This window comes from Arachis hypogaea, chromosome 4 (assembly GCF_003086295.3).
Source record: "Arachis hypogaea cultivar Tifrunner chromosome 4, arahy.Tifrunner.gnm2.J5K5, whole genome shotgun sequence".
Lineage (NCBI taxonomy): Eukaryota > Viridiplantae > Streptophyta > Magnoliopsida > Fabales > Fabaceae > Arachis > Arachis hypogaea.
The window spans coordinates 91506666-91518619 of NC_092039.1; the positions used below are offsets into that span (position 1 = coordinate 91506666).

General features: G+C 36.0%; 1 protein-coding gene across 7 annotated transcripts; it reads right to left on the minus strand.

The window, feature by feature from the left end:
• Window positions 1–1999: 1999 nt before the first annotated feature.
• On the minus strand, window positions 2000–11524 carry LOC112796971 (glutamine-dependent NAD(+) synthetase). Of its 7 annotated transcripts, none has more exons than XM_025839671.2 (17): window positions 10934–11524; window positions 9963–10061; window positions 9408–9490; window positions 9113–9319; window positions 7654–7856; window positions 7241–7546; window positions 6802–7025; window positions 6500–6603; window positions 6261–6395; window positions 5979–6147; window positions 4998–5133; window positions 4697–4835; window positions 4206–4382; window positions 3938–4105; window positions 3217–3312; window positions 2647–2775; window positions 2000–2539 (listed from the first exon to the last, which is right to left on the minus strand). In XM_025839671.2, exons 5-17 carry the CDS (start codon window positions 7845–7847, stop codon window positions 2327–2329), a joined length of 2190 nt encoding a protein of 729 aa, XP_025695456.1. In that variant the 5' UTR covers window positions 7848–7856; window positions 9113–9319; window positions 9408–9490; window positions 9963–10061; window positions 10934–11524; the 3' UTR covers window positions 2000–2326. The 7 variants fall into 7 exon arrangements, with proteins under 7 accessions (XP_025695456.1, XP_025695460.1, XP_025695459.1 ...); XM_025839675.3 differs by having other exon boundaries at window positions 9963–10055; window positions 10934–11515; XM_025839674.2 differs by having other exon boundaries at window positions 9963–10076; window positions 10934–11515.
• Between the last annotated feature and the right edge of the window lie 430 nt (window positions 11525–11954).

Genomic DNA, 11954 nt, shown 5'->3' on the forward strand with positions numbered 1-11954 from the left:
CCAAGTAAGATAGGTTTCAATTCATGACATTGCCTGTTTAACTAAAAATAGAACCGAACGTCAAGATTATTGGAAATGGTAATTAATGCTATTGACACGAGATTTGTATCTTCTACAAATAAAACAAAATCTAATTTGAAACAAACTAACAAAGATTAAGTTAACATGAAATTCTTCGGTAACATAGATTTGATGGACCTAAGTGCGTTAGGTTAGAGCATGTTAAAAGCTTATATGTACTTGGTAAGGGAAACCACACAAGCATAAAGAATGAAATTAATTTCATATATAGTTTATAGCTTTATATAAGATGTCCCTGATGACAAGACTAAATTAAAGGTACTAATCACAATTAGGCAGTAACTGGATGGAACAGAACACAAAAAAAAGCCCATGATATCTATGCTGTATAAAAATGACAAGAATCAAAAGTACTGAATTTGGTTTCATATTTATGACGTAAATGAAAGCTTAGGTGTCCAAGATGTCATCATTCACTCAAAGGCATCAGAAGATGAGATAGCTTCTCCTAAGCATAGTTCATTACTCCCTCACCAGCATTTCTGCAACCTAATAAATGCAATTAAGCAACTAAACTCAAAAGCGAAGAGGGACCAAGAAGGCAGAAGTAGCAAAGAGAACCATGCTATATTCATGTGTGCTGAAGAGCCCTGCTTTTAAAGGAAAACAACTTGGTTCAGTAAACTTTCGTCTTAAGCATAATTACCATTCATAAAAACAATGGTAACAGCCAAATCCATACAATTACAACAAAAGAATACTGAAATAAGATAACAGCACTAAATTTAGGTGATTTGACTGATTTCAGATTTATATGTCCCAGCATATATATATTTATATAGAAAACTTAGATTTTGATCAATACAACCAGAGTTCAAATATAAAGAGCTAATAATATGCAACCAAAAGATGAGTTTGCATTATTCCAATTCTTAAGTCATCAATTATATCAAATGGAAGGAAATCCTTAAATAGAATTTTGCAATTCTCTTATAGTCTTATAATCTTTCCTTACTTGATGAGAGGGAATTTCTGAAATAGAAAATTTTTATTCTTCTATTTAAAGCAATATTTTGACTCATAAAAAATGTTTGTTTGTTCATTTCAGAAATATGTCTATTTCGTATTTCTTTCTTATCACCTTAGGCTTGGTTTGTTAAAGTTTTTATTTTTCAAAAATAGCTTATAAAAACTAACTTTTAGAAAATAGCTTTGTAAAAGTTGTAACATTTGTGTTTGGTAAATTAAATTAAAAATGACTTTCAATAAACACAAGCAACAAGTGCGTTTGGTAAAATAATTTTTAAAATTTAAAATATTATAATAGACATTAATATAAGAATTAAATTTGGATATTGGATATAGACATTAATATTATATTAGACTTTTTATTTTAACAAGTACAAACTATCTTTAAAAAATTCTACTTTAAATGTTTTCAAAAGCACTTTTATATTTTAAAAATTGCAAATACAAACACATAATTTTTTTTATTTGTTAAACATAAAACAAGGAGTTTATACTTTTTAAAAAACACAAACTTTGAAGAGTTTTAGCAAACGAAGCCTTAATCTTTTATGAACTAATTATTCTTTACTCCTATCTTTGTTTCTTTCTAGTATTTTAGTTCATACAAGGCGTTTCTAATATATTAAGCAAACTAAAATATATTCTATAAAATACTTTAACAAGAACAAACAAATCAGCAAAAGCAATTTTCCAGAAATTTTACAAACTCATTGAAATCTATTCTTCCATGATTTTACAAACAATAATTAGCTGCCTCCTAATGACACTAAATCTTCCTAGTTGTATCTTTTGCATTATAATATGAGTTACATGTATACAAAAATAATCTATTTTAATATTTAGATTTAATTATCCATGTTTGTCTAACTTGCAACTGTCGAAGCTTTTCTCTCTTAAAAGCATCATCCTCTTCCTTTTTTTTAAACTGCATTCTCATGGAGACAAACAATTGAAGCTGAAATGCTAGGTTGGATTAATTTCATTGCTCACAAGAGTACACTGTACAACGAAGAGGATGAAGCGAAATGATAGAGGTATTGTTTCTCTTACAGAAATCTCACAAACATGAGTATGGGTGATCGAACAATTTTTATTTTTATTTTTATTAATTTGGTAAACCCTGAGTTTCTTAGCCACTCATACATCTCTATAGACTATATCAAGTGGGAAAAAAAATGTACATTAATTTTTGAAAGATGATAGACTATAGACTATAGACTATAGACTATAGACTAATTTATTCTGTTGTTTCATCCCTGGTTTGGTTAAATTTTAGTTAGAATCCGACTTTGGGATTGCCTGAACCTGCTGCAGCAACTCCCATCCCACCAACACCTTCTGATACAGCTGCTACATGGTCTCCTTCGTGAACAATGTCTTTCACATCCAATTCACTCACTAGTTCATCAATCTTCCGAAATTGATAGGGCCATCTCACATTATAGAGAAACTGGCGCAGATCAAACCTATTATCCTCTGGGGAATAACTCTGCAAGTTGAGTGAAAAATGGTAAACTTTTCATCACCAACATAATTATAAGAATACAATTAAGATTTGTACGAAGGCATACAACTCTACCCCAAGAAACTACATACCTCAGCATGATATGAAGGCGTCAAGACAGTCATTTTGTGCCGGTTGATTGAATAATACTTGAAGAAGTGTTTCACTTTTTCGGCCACCTGTGATGGAGTCAATCTTCCACCCCATCTATAACATAGATTCTGCAACAGTAAATTACAAAAACTATATGTTATAGCTGAACCACCAAATAAACCAAATTTGTTGATTTAATGATGCAAGAAGTTACTCTCCTTTGAGTTTCATCGTACCAAGCAAAGAAATCATTATTTCTGCTAAGAAAATATCAGTGATGTTTCTCTTTTTTTGATCATGAAATAATTGCCACAATTTTGAGTCTTTAGGAACAATAAGACCACTTTCAGAGGCCTGTCAAATGGCTTGCGAATAGTTTCTGCTTTCACTGTTTTACATATTTCTGGGCCATTAAACTTTACATTATGGGATGGTCACGGGAAGAATTACCATATCTTTAACCTTTTCTTTTCAAACATTAATGCAGAGATGAAAACTTAGAACTGAAAAACCAGTAAAAGGTAGCAGAAGAAAATGAATAAGACAGGAGGGAGAAGCAAGGGATATACCTGGAACATTGAAACTGGACCACATCGGAAGATTTTCCGTAGTCTTCCATAGACTGATAGTTCCTCGTAAGTCATTCCCATATCAACTTCATCAAGCTGTTTAAAACAAAGAATGAGGTATTTGCTTACATATTTTAAAACCTTGAGTTATATATAAATTATCATTGCATAGATAATTGCATATAAACCGAATAAGCAGAACATAATATGGCATTGCTGAAAAGGGATAATGAAGAACACAACTACTTGTCGCTAGACTTCACTAAGAGGTAAGAATAATAGCTTTCAAGCTCTCACATTGTCATAGGATTGAATTCATTCTTGGACACACTATTTGCTTTTATTTGGATGCACACAATAAATGAAGCAAAGTAGGTCTTCCAAAGGATCATTAATGACTAAATTAAGGGGATTTCCCTGAGATTTTTTTATTAAAGCTGATTTAAGCTCTTCTTCCTCTTATATTGTCTTTGTACTTCATCTAGGAAAAATTTCATAATTACATTTCATTTTGATACATAGAAGTAGATGATGAGTTAAATTAATGAACTCCATGTTGTTGTAATGATATATTCCACCATTACCACCTCCACTTGACAAAAATTCCATATGGCAACAAAACACATACCAAATATGGTTTGCAATTAAAGAAACACAATTGAAAGGGTTCTTCAAGTGATTCAAGATCAGTGCCGGAAGATATAAGACAACAAAATAATACCTGAGTGTAGTTAGAACGTATAGGCTCCAGTTCAGCGGTAGGTGGAGCTGCTTCAATTTCTGCCAGAGATGAGTAACCAAGATGGACGGCTGCCCATCGCAGGAATGTCCTAAGGTCCTGCTTACTTATGCTACCAATAGGATTTATATCTGCTGCGCTGCAATCATACTGTAAAAGAGATCAACTTTGGTAACTGATGTGTATGGACCACAAAAATGAGAAATAATAGCAAGCAATTCAGAAAGTAATAATCGAAATCTGTGTAGACCTTTGTCAAGTAACCACGTAATCCTTCATCCACATTTGAGCTCCCCAAGACAAGATAAAACCCTGGTTTGTTGTGAACCCAAGGCAATAGTGATGCTAACATGAAAGCGAGCACCATCCTGATTCTAGCTTGTATGTTCTGCAAGCTTAGATTCTCAACATTAGATCCACCATCTACCTGTAAAGGCATACAAAGAAATTATTTGACCTATAACAGCATGAAAACATAAACAATTAAACACATCAGATTTCCAAGCTTTTAGTCAGGATAAAAATGGTTAAATTCCCGGCAACGAAAAGTTTCTGCCAGTTTGACCAGTCAGTAACAAGGTCCCAATATCAATATGGAGATCTACATATGACTATTTATATTTGTAACACTTATTTATCTCATTATCAACATACTCTCGTGCAGAAGTGTGTATGAAAACACAGAGTTCTGGTACTTGCTAGCTATGATTAAAATAATCCACTAGTCCATGCTTCATTTACCTTATAGCGTGGTCTCTTTCCTGTAAGTGTTTGGAACAATGACAAAAACGCAGATACAACTCCATCAATGGAAAGATCAAGGTGCCATGAACCAATTTCATCAGCCAACACCTTGGCCCGTGACCTTGTCATGTCCGAACTGCAAGGAAATTTTTTTTTATAACATTATGATAACATGTGAGTGAAACAGAAGTAGACTGATCTTTATAAACATTGATGAGGATCTATAGAATTAGCAGATATAAACTCAGTTGTACAGACAAAGATTGAAAAACAGAAGGACATTAAATTTATTACTTACCTGTTTTCAGATCCCATAAAAACAGTATAGAATATTCGCTTGGCAAATTCTCTGCTATCAGTAGGATATTGTCCATCTTTGTAGTTTCCTATTCTTATTGCATCAGCTTTAACTTGTTCATCTCCATTTGCAATTTCTGCAGGCAGAAGTGAATCACTAATGAATACCATATAAACTACAAGGTTTTGTTTATTCCAGCTCTTCCACATTTGAAAAATGTAAAAGAAAAAAGAGATAGACATCCTGATTTTATTACTAGAAATTGTTTCAGATTGGTTTTAATGAAAGAATTCAAAACACACAGAACTAAGAAAAAGTACTATATCGATGAAAGTCCAATTCTATAAGCAATTCAATAATCATCTAATTATGTATCACCTCTTAACCACCCTTCCTTGAGATCCTTTTATTGGTGGTACTTAACAGAGGTTTGATTAGTGGTCAGTTGAATAGTATGCTTGTTCCTAAGGATAAACCACAAAAAATGCACCCAAATTATTTTAGTGCTGACAAAAATGTTTTTGAATTTTGTTATCAACAAAAATGCCCTCAAATAATTTAAAAACATGCCAAAAATGCCCAATCATGATCAAGGGCCTGCTCCGTTAATGGAAAAAATGTGACGTGGTTAACGTGGTTAACGGAGCATTCAACGTGGCAAGTGAGACTCTGTCATTATCCGTTTGTCACATCGTTCTTTTCCATTAACGTAGAACATTTCAGTTCATATATGTGCATTTTTTTGTCACATTTTTAAATACTTTGAGGATATTTTTGTCAATAATAAATTTCGGAGACATTTTTGTCAGTGATAAAATACTTTGGGTACGTTTTTGGTGGTTTACTCTTGTTCCTAAATAAGCAGTATTTGTTTGTATGCACTATTAACATAGCTTCTACATACTGCCACAAGTTGGGCAGGTGATAGAACCTTGAAGGTATATCAGAATCTAACAACACTTGACATCAATCCAAATCTACCTTTAACAACCAGCTGACACATGCACCCAACGATTGCAGCAACTGATGAACTGTCTGCTCCACCAGAAAGGGGAAGCAGAAAACCAGATGCTCCGCTTCTTCTTAAATAGTCCCATAACCAGCAACCAGGTCCAAATGCTATTTCCTCCTCAGGAGAGTGATACTTGATCTGTAAAGCATATATCATATTCAATTAGCAACTTGGCAACCTGAGCAATTGAAGGAATAATATTGTCACATTATCTAAAAGTTGCAACTCAAAATGGTAACAACGTGCATTACCTTTAGTGGAATGGAAAGACGATGTTTAAGATTAAAAGGTACACAAAGACTATATGGTACTTCCACTGAAGAAACCTTAGTTTTACAGCTTGCTTGCTCTTGAAAGCTACTTACAGATCCTCTTAGGCTTGCCACCTACCAATAGAAAAAATGAAGTTATGGAACCAAATCCAATGGCAACAGTTGAGGATTAAAATGGCATTGCATGCATTATAGGTAGGAGGTCATGCAACAAATACCATGTCTAGATCCATTTGCGCAACCACAACCTCAACATCCTTTAAAGAAAATTGTGACCCTTGTGCAATGAGATCACCATTGACCACAACACAAGCACAGCCATCTGTTACGAGTAAATTTTAAGAAATGAACAAAAAGGCCACATAAGTAAAATCTACAAAAGTTGGAAAAGAAGCTAAAATAACAGTTAACATGTCCATATATCAACTTGCATATATTTGAAGGTATTCATTCTCCAGAATATGCATTAGACACCAACTTCAAAGCATTATATCATTGTATTAAGAGAAACATATTCTACCATAGTAAAGACGGCCACCATCGCATCCTTGGTGATTGCTATACATGTATACTCCACCACGAGTGTGAGTGGCATCTATAAAAGCGCGAAGACGAACATCAAGCTTTCTAAGTTGGTGATGACTTCCACTGGCATTCATAAATACTTCAACCCCATTCAATGCAAGCTCAGAATGTGGGGGAGTTGGAGTAAACAGCTCTTCACAAACTTCAGCCGAAATAGCTCTACAATTTTGAAATAAAAATCGAATCAGAAGTTGGAATGACAATAAATAAATTAAGCATACACAAATACAAACACACAGTAGTTGGAACACACTAATTCTTAGCATGCATTTAAACATTATCTAGAATTCATAAGTAAACACACTAAATAACCCTAAAAGAAAAACTAAACTAATGAACACTTTAAAAATATAGCTTGTGATTATGCAACATACGTGTCTTTAAACTTCAGAAATCCATAACCAAAGGGAACCGATGTCTGGCCTAACACCTCAGCTATCTCACCGGGAAGCTGAAAATCGACAAGATGATCTCTGAGCTTCCATGCCGTGAACCATCGAAGTTCTCTATAATTGCCATCGTTCGCAAGCCATATCTTTGGGCGTATCATGAGAATCTTGCGATTCAAACAAAGAACCTGACAATTGTAGCGCTCAGAGTCCTTGATAATAGGCATTCCAATGCTACACACAATTCCATCCGTCAAATCACCAACTAAGATATCTTTCAAACATTCCCATCTGAAAACCAAAACCAAAGCATACTTCACAACGTAATCAAATCAATTTCCATCATTTTCTAATTGAAAAGAAAGAAAAATAGAAAAAGGAATGAGTAAAGTTATTACGCGTGTGTGACGGTGTCGAGTTCCAAGAAGTGGTCTTCACAGCCATAGCCAGTGAGCTCGAGCTCAGGGCCGAGCCTAATGACGGCGCCGGATTGTTTAGCGAGAGCGATGGAGTCCTTGATTCGCTGAGTGTTTGAATCGAAGTCCATGGCCCATTGGTTGAGATTGCAAGTGGCAACCTTCAACAGCCTCATCCTCACGAACTTGGAACGGAAACAGAAGAAAGGTTTATTTGTAATGGAATCATAGTTGTAAGAACCGAACCGATGATCGAACCGGTCAGGCTACTGGTTCACTGGTTTATTGGTTCAACCGATAAACCGCTGGTTGAACCGGTAAAACCGGTTTCACATAAATAAAAAATATAAAATACTAAAAATAGTCATAAACTTAATAAATTCAACATTATGTTGCATTTCCGTTTCTTCAAGGCTATACTCAAAACTAATCTTCAAAGGATTGTAAGCATATTTTTGTTTTATTTGCATTAGAGCTATACATATTTGCTATTGGTTTTATGATCATATCATATATAATAGTTAACAAAGAGAGTTTTTATTTAGAAGGTAATTTATTCATCTATTCATTATTATTATCATCATCAACAGGCGAGAGCATTCCAGATGTAATAGCCATCTTCAGAACAAAAATAAAAAACTAAAAGCAGGAATTTATTTATTTTTATACATAGATGAAAATTATAGTTTAGGCTATTTTCTTTGTTTGTTTTTTTATTTCTGGTTAAGGTGTTAGAACTTTTGGCACACTAACCAACAGGTTTTCACACAGAAAATACCCAATAAGTTTTCAAGGAGACATGGAAGCGCTCTTTCAAATCCAGTGTTTCTTAAGCCTCCAGATGGCACTCTATGGAAAGTGTATTGGACAAAAAAGAATAGTGATGAAGTTTGGTTTGTAAAAGGATGGAAGGAATTTACCAAAAACTACTCTCTTAATGAAGGACATTTAGTTGTGTTTAAATATGAAGAAACTTCTCAGTTTGATGTAATCATACTTGAGATAAATGATCTAGAAAGGGTTGGTGCATTTGTTCTGTATTGTTGTGAGTGTGTGTTTGGTGCAACTGAAAGCAGAAGATGCATACAAGTATTTCACAGCACAAGCATATTCATCCTAGAGACCTAGACAAGCATTAGTCAACAAGCAATCTTAAATAGTTAAATTTCCTATTCAGCAAGAAAAGGATATTCATATTTCATAGATTCAAGCATATAATTCATATTTCATATTTCAAGAACAAATCAATAAAACAACAAATTTTCAAGTTTTTAACAAGCATGTAAAACACAGAACAAATCAACAAAACATAATTCATATTTCATAGATTCAAGCTTTCAACAAGCATATTCATCCCAGAAATTTCAACAAGCATATTCATAACACTGTAACAGCAAGAAGTGCAGAACAGAGCAGACTACAGAGGAGAACTGGAGCTAACCTGTTTGACAGAGCAGAAGAGCGAGGCAACGGCGAGTTCGACGGCGCAGCAAGGGCGAGTTTGACGGCGACGGCGATGATGGACAGCCGCGGCTCTGTTCTGTTCGGCTGTTCCTACTTCCTTAGTTCTTTCAGAGTTCAGGCCGGCGGTGAGACGAAGAGGATGACGGCGGGCGGCAAGCGGCTGGCGGCTGGCGGCTGGGTGACACTGTAAAAGAGTGAGGTGAGGCGGAGAGGGTTAGGCGCCGTTAGGGTTGGGGGGAAATCACAAATCAGCAAGGTTCTGAAAACCGAACCGGTCATCGAATCGTTTTAGTCACTGGTTCACTGGTTTACTGGTCCAACCGGTCTAACCGTGGTTCAACCGAAAAAACCGTTCCTTAATAAAATAATAAATAAATTATAAATAAACATCCTAAGGTATCTTTCAAATTTAAAACCCTATATAACATATCACCAACTAAATGTAATTAATCATCAAAATACTCAAATACTTACAGCAAATATATTGCCAATTAACATAATTATACTTTCATTAAAAATAGTTGAATTGTATTGCAGTGCACAAGTTAAAGACAGAGAATATTGCCTTAATGTAGCTAAGTCAAAAAGTAAAACAAAACAGGCCCTTTTAATTCTTACGCTTGTAGGCTTCAATATAATCATTACCATACAAAGAAACTTTCTTGAAGGGATTTATGGCAACCAAAATAGGCCCTGCTTTTGTCTGAATTTTACAAGATATGATTAACAAGGTTAAATTAAAAGAATATTTTTCAGTTGTCTCAGTGAGTCCAGCTAGATAGAACAAACATCACTGTGTACTGTGGTAATTCTAGATCATATCTTACTTTTCTATCAGGCAGTGAAACAACAGACTCAGTTCCAGAAGATGTTATTATCTTCACCAGCTCCCAATTCCTATTTGAAAGTTGAAGCCAATACTGAACCTTTGAAACAATGAACTTCAGAAGTAAGGGAAAGAAATAGAAAATACTAAGCTATCCATGTCTTACTAATAATAGAATAGAAAAACTCAATCTCTTAGAACTCAATAATTACATCAGTTATCCAACTAAATAATTGCATCACAGTTATCATAACCTGATTTCAAAGCCTAGAAGCAAAGTGAAATTAAAAACATGAGACATACAATAAATCAAAAGATCACCAATTGCAAATTTTTTTAACAAGAACAGAAGTTAAGAACAATAAAATTAATAAATTATTCACGAAATTAAAAATAGTAACAGCATTCAGCAACAAACATTTAGCATTCAGCACAAACAGCATTCAGCAACAAGACCATATCTGAACTCAACAATCAGCATTCAGCAACAAACATTACAAAATATTAACCAATAATCACGCTAAACCTCCAACTAGCAACCAGCAACCAACAATGACAAAATAGCAATAAACATTAGTACATAAACATTCCAAAACAGTGATGACTCTAAACCTGCACCCAGCAACCAATAATTACAAAGCAGCAACATTATAAAACATTACACAAAAATTTGAACAAAAATTCCAGAAATTAAAAAGAACAAGAAGAACCAAGCATTCAGAAATTAAACAGAGCCATCACTCATCAGTAAACAGAACAAAATTAAAAGGAAGGAGCCGATCGAAGCAAAATTAAACAGACCCATCAGTAACCAGAAGCAAAATTAAACAGAGCCATCACTCATCACTCATCAGTAACCACTAACCATGGCAATGGCAAAATTAAAAGGAAGTAGCGAATGCGAAGCAAAATTAAACAGACTAACAGAGCCATCGGTGACCAGAAGCAAAATTAAACAGATCCATCACTAACCTTCGACGGAGACACGGATGGAAACCGACGAGACGACGACAATAGGCAAGGCGACAGCAAGCGGCGACCCAACGGCGAGCTGCTCCAAGCCACGAACAGAGAAGACAGGGAAGATGGGGATGACGAACCAAGCTACCTGGGTTCCGAACAGCGAGAAGAAGAAGAAGTGGAGGCGCCGAGAACCTGGGGACGGCGGCGGCAAGGATCCTAGGGCTAGGGTTCTCTTTGATTTTCTTCAGAAGGGGCTAATGGGGGTGCACGATGCACGAATGATTCTTGATTCGGGGAAGGTGGCCGACGTGGTCGTGTGGAATAGAGCTGCCGTCGGCGGGAAGTGACTGCACGACGGAGGCAAGAGGTGAGACCGGCGACGGTGGCTTCGATTTTCGAAGCTCAAACGGCGGTGGCTGGACGAACGTTGCGCCGTTGCCTTCGAAGCTCGAAGTTGGGACGGTGGCGGTGGCTGGACGGACATGCGCCAGCGGCTTCGATGAGGTTGAGAGAATCTGGACTCTGGACTGCTGCTTCGCGTTGTGGAGGCTGGAGACTAGAAGGAAGGGGGTTAGGGAACTTAGGGTTGCCATCCTGCACAGCGAAACGCAGCGTTTTTGGTAAGATTAAAAAACCGGTCGGGTCACGGTTCGGTACGACCGACCGGTTCCCGGCCGGTTCAACGATCCAACGACGGTTTTCAAATTTGCCGGTTTTGCCTTCTGTCCGAACCGTAATTGATAGCGGTTCGCGGTTCGATCGGTTCGACCGTCCGGTTCGAACCGGTTTTCAGAACCTTGCAAATCAGAAATGTGGAAAGTGGAAACTGGGGGTGGGTCGGTGGGGTTTGGGGCTGGGGTACCCGTAGGGCTTTTCTTTTTTTTTTTTTAAAATAAACCAAAACGACGTCGTTTTGAAAAAGGAATTAAAAAAAATTTTCCGAACCGGTCGGTTAACCAGAAACTGCCGATTTTTCGGTTTTTATCAAAACTGGCCGGTTCAACCCGGTTCAAAACGATTCTCTTCCTCA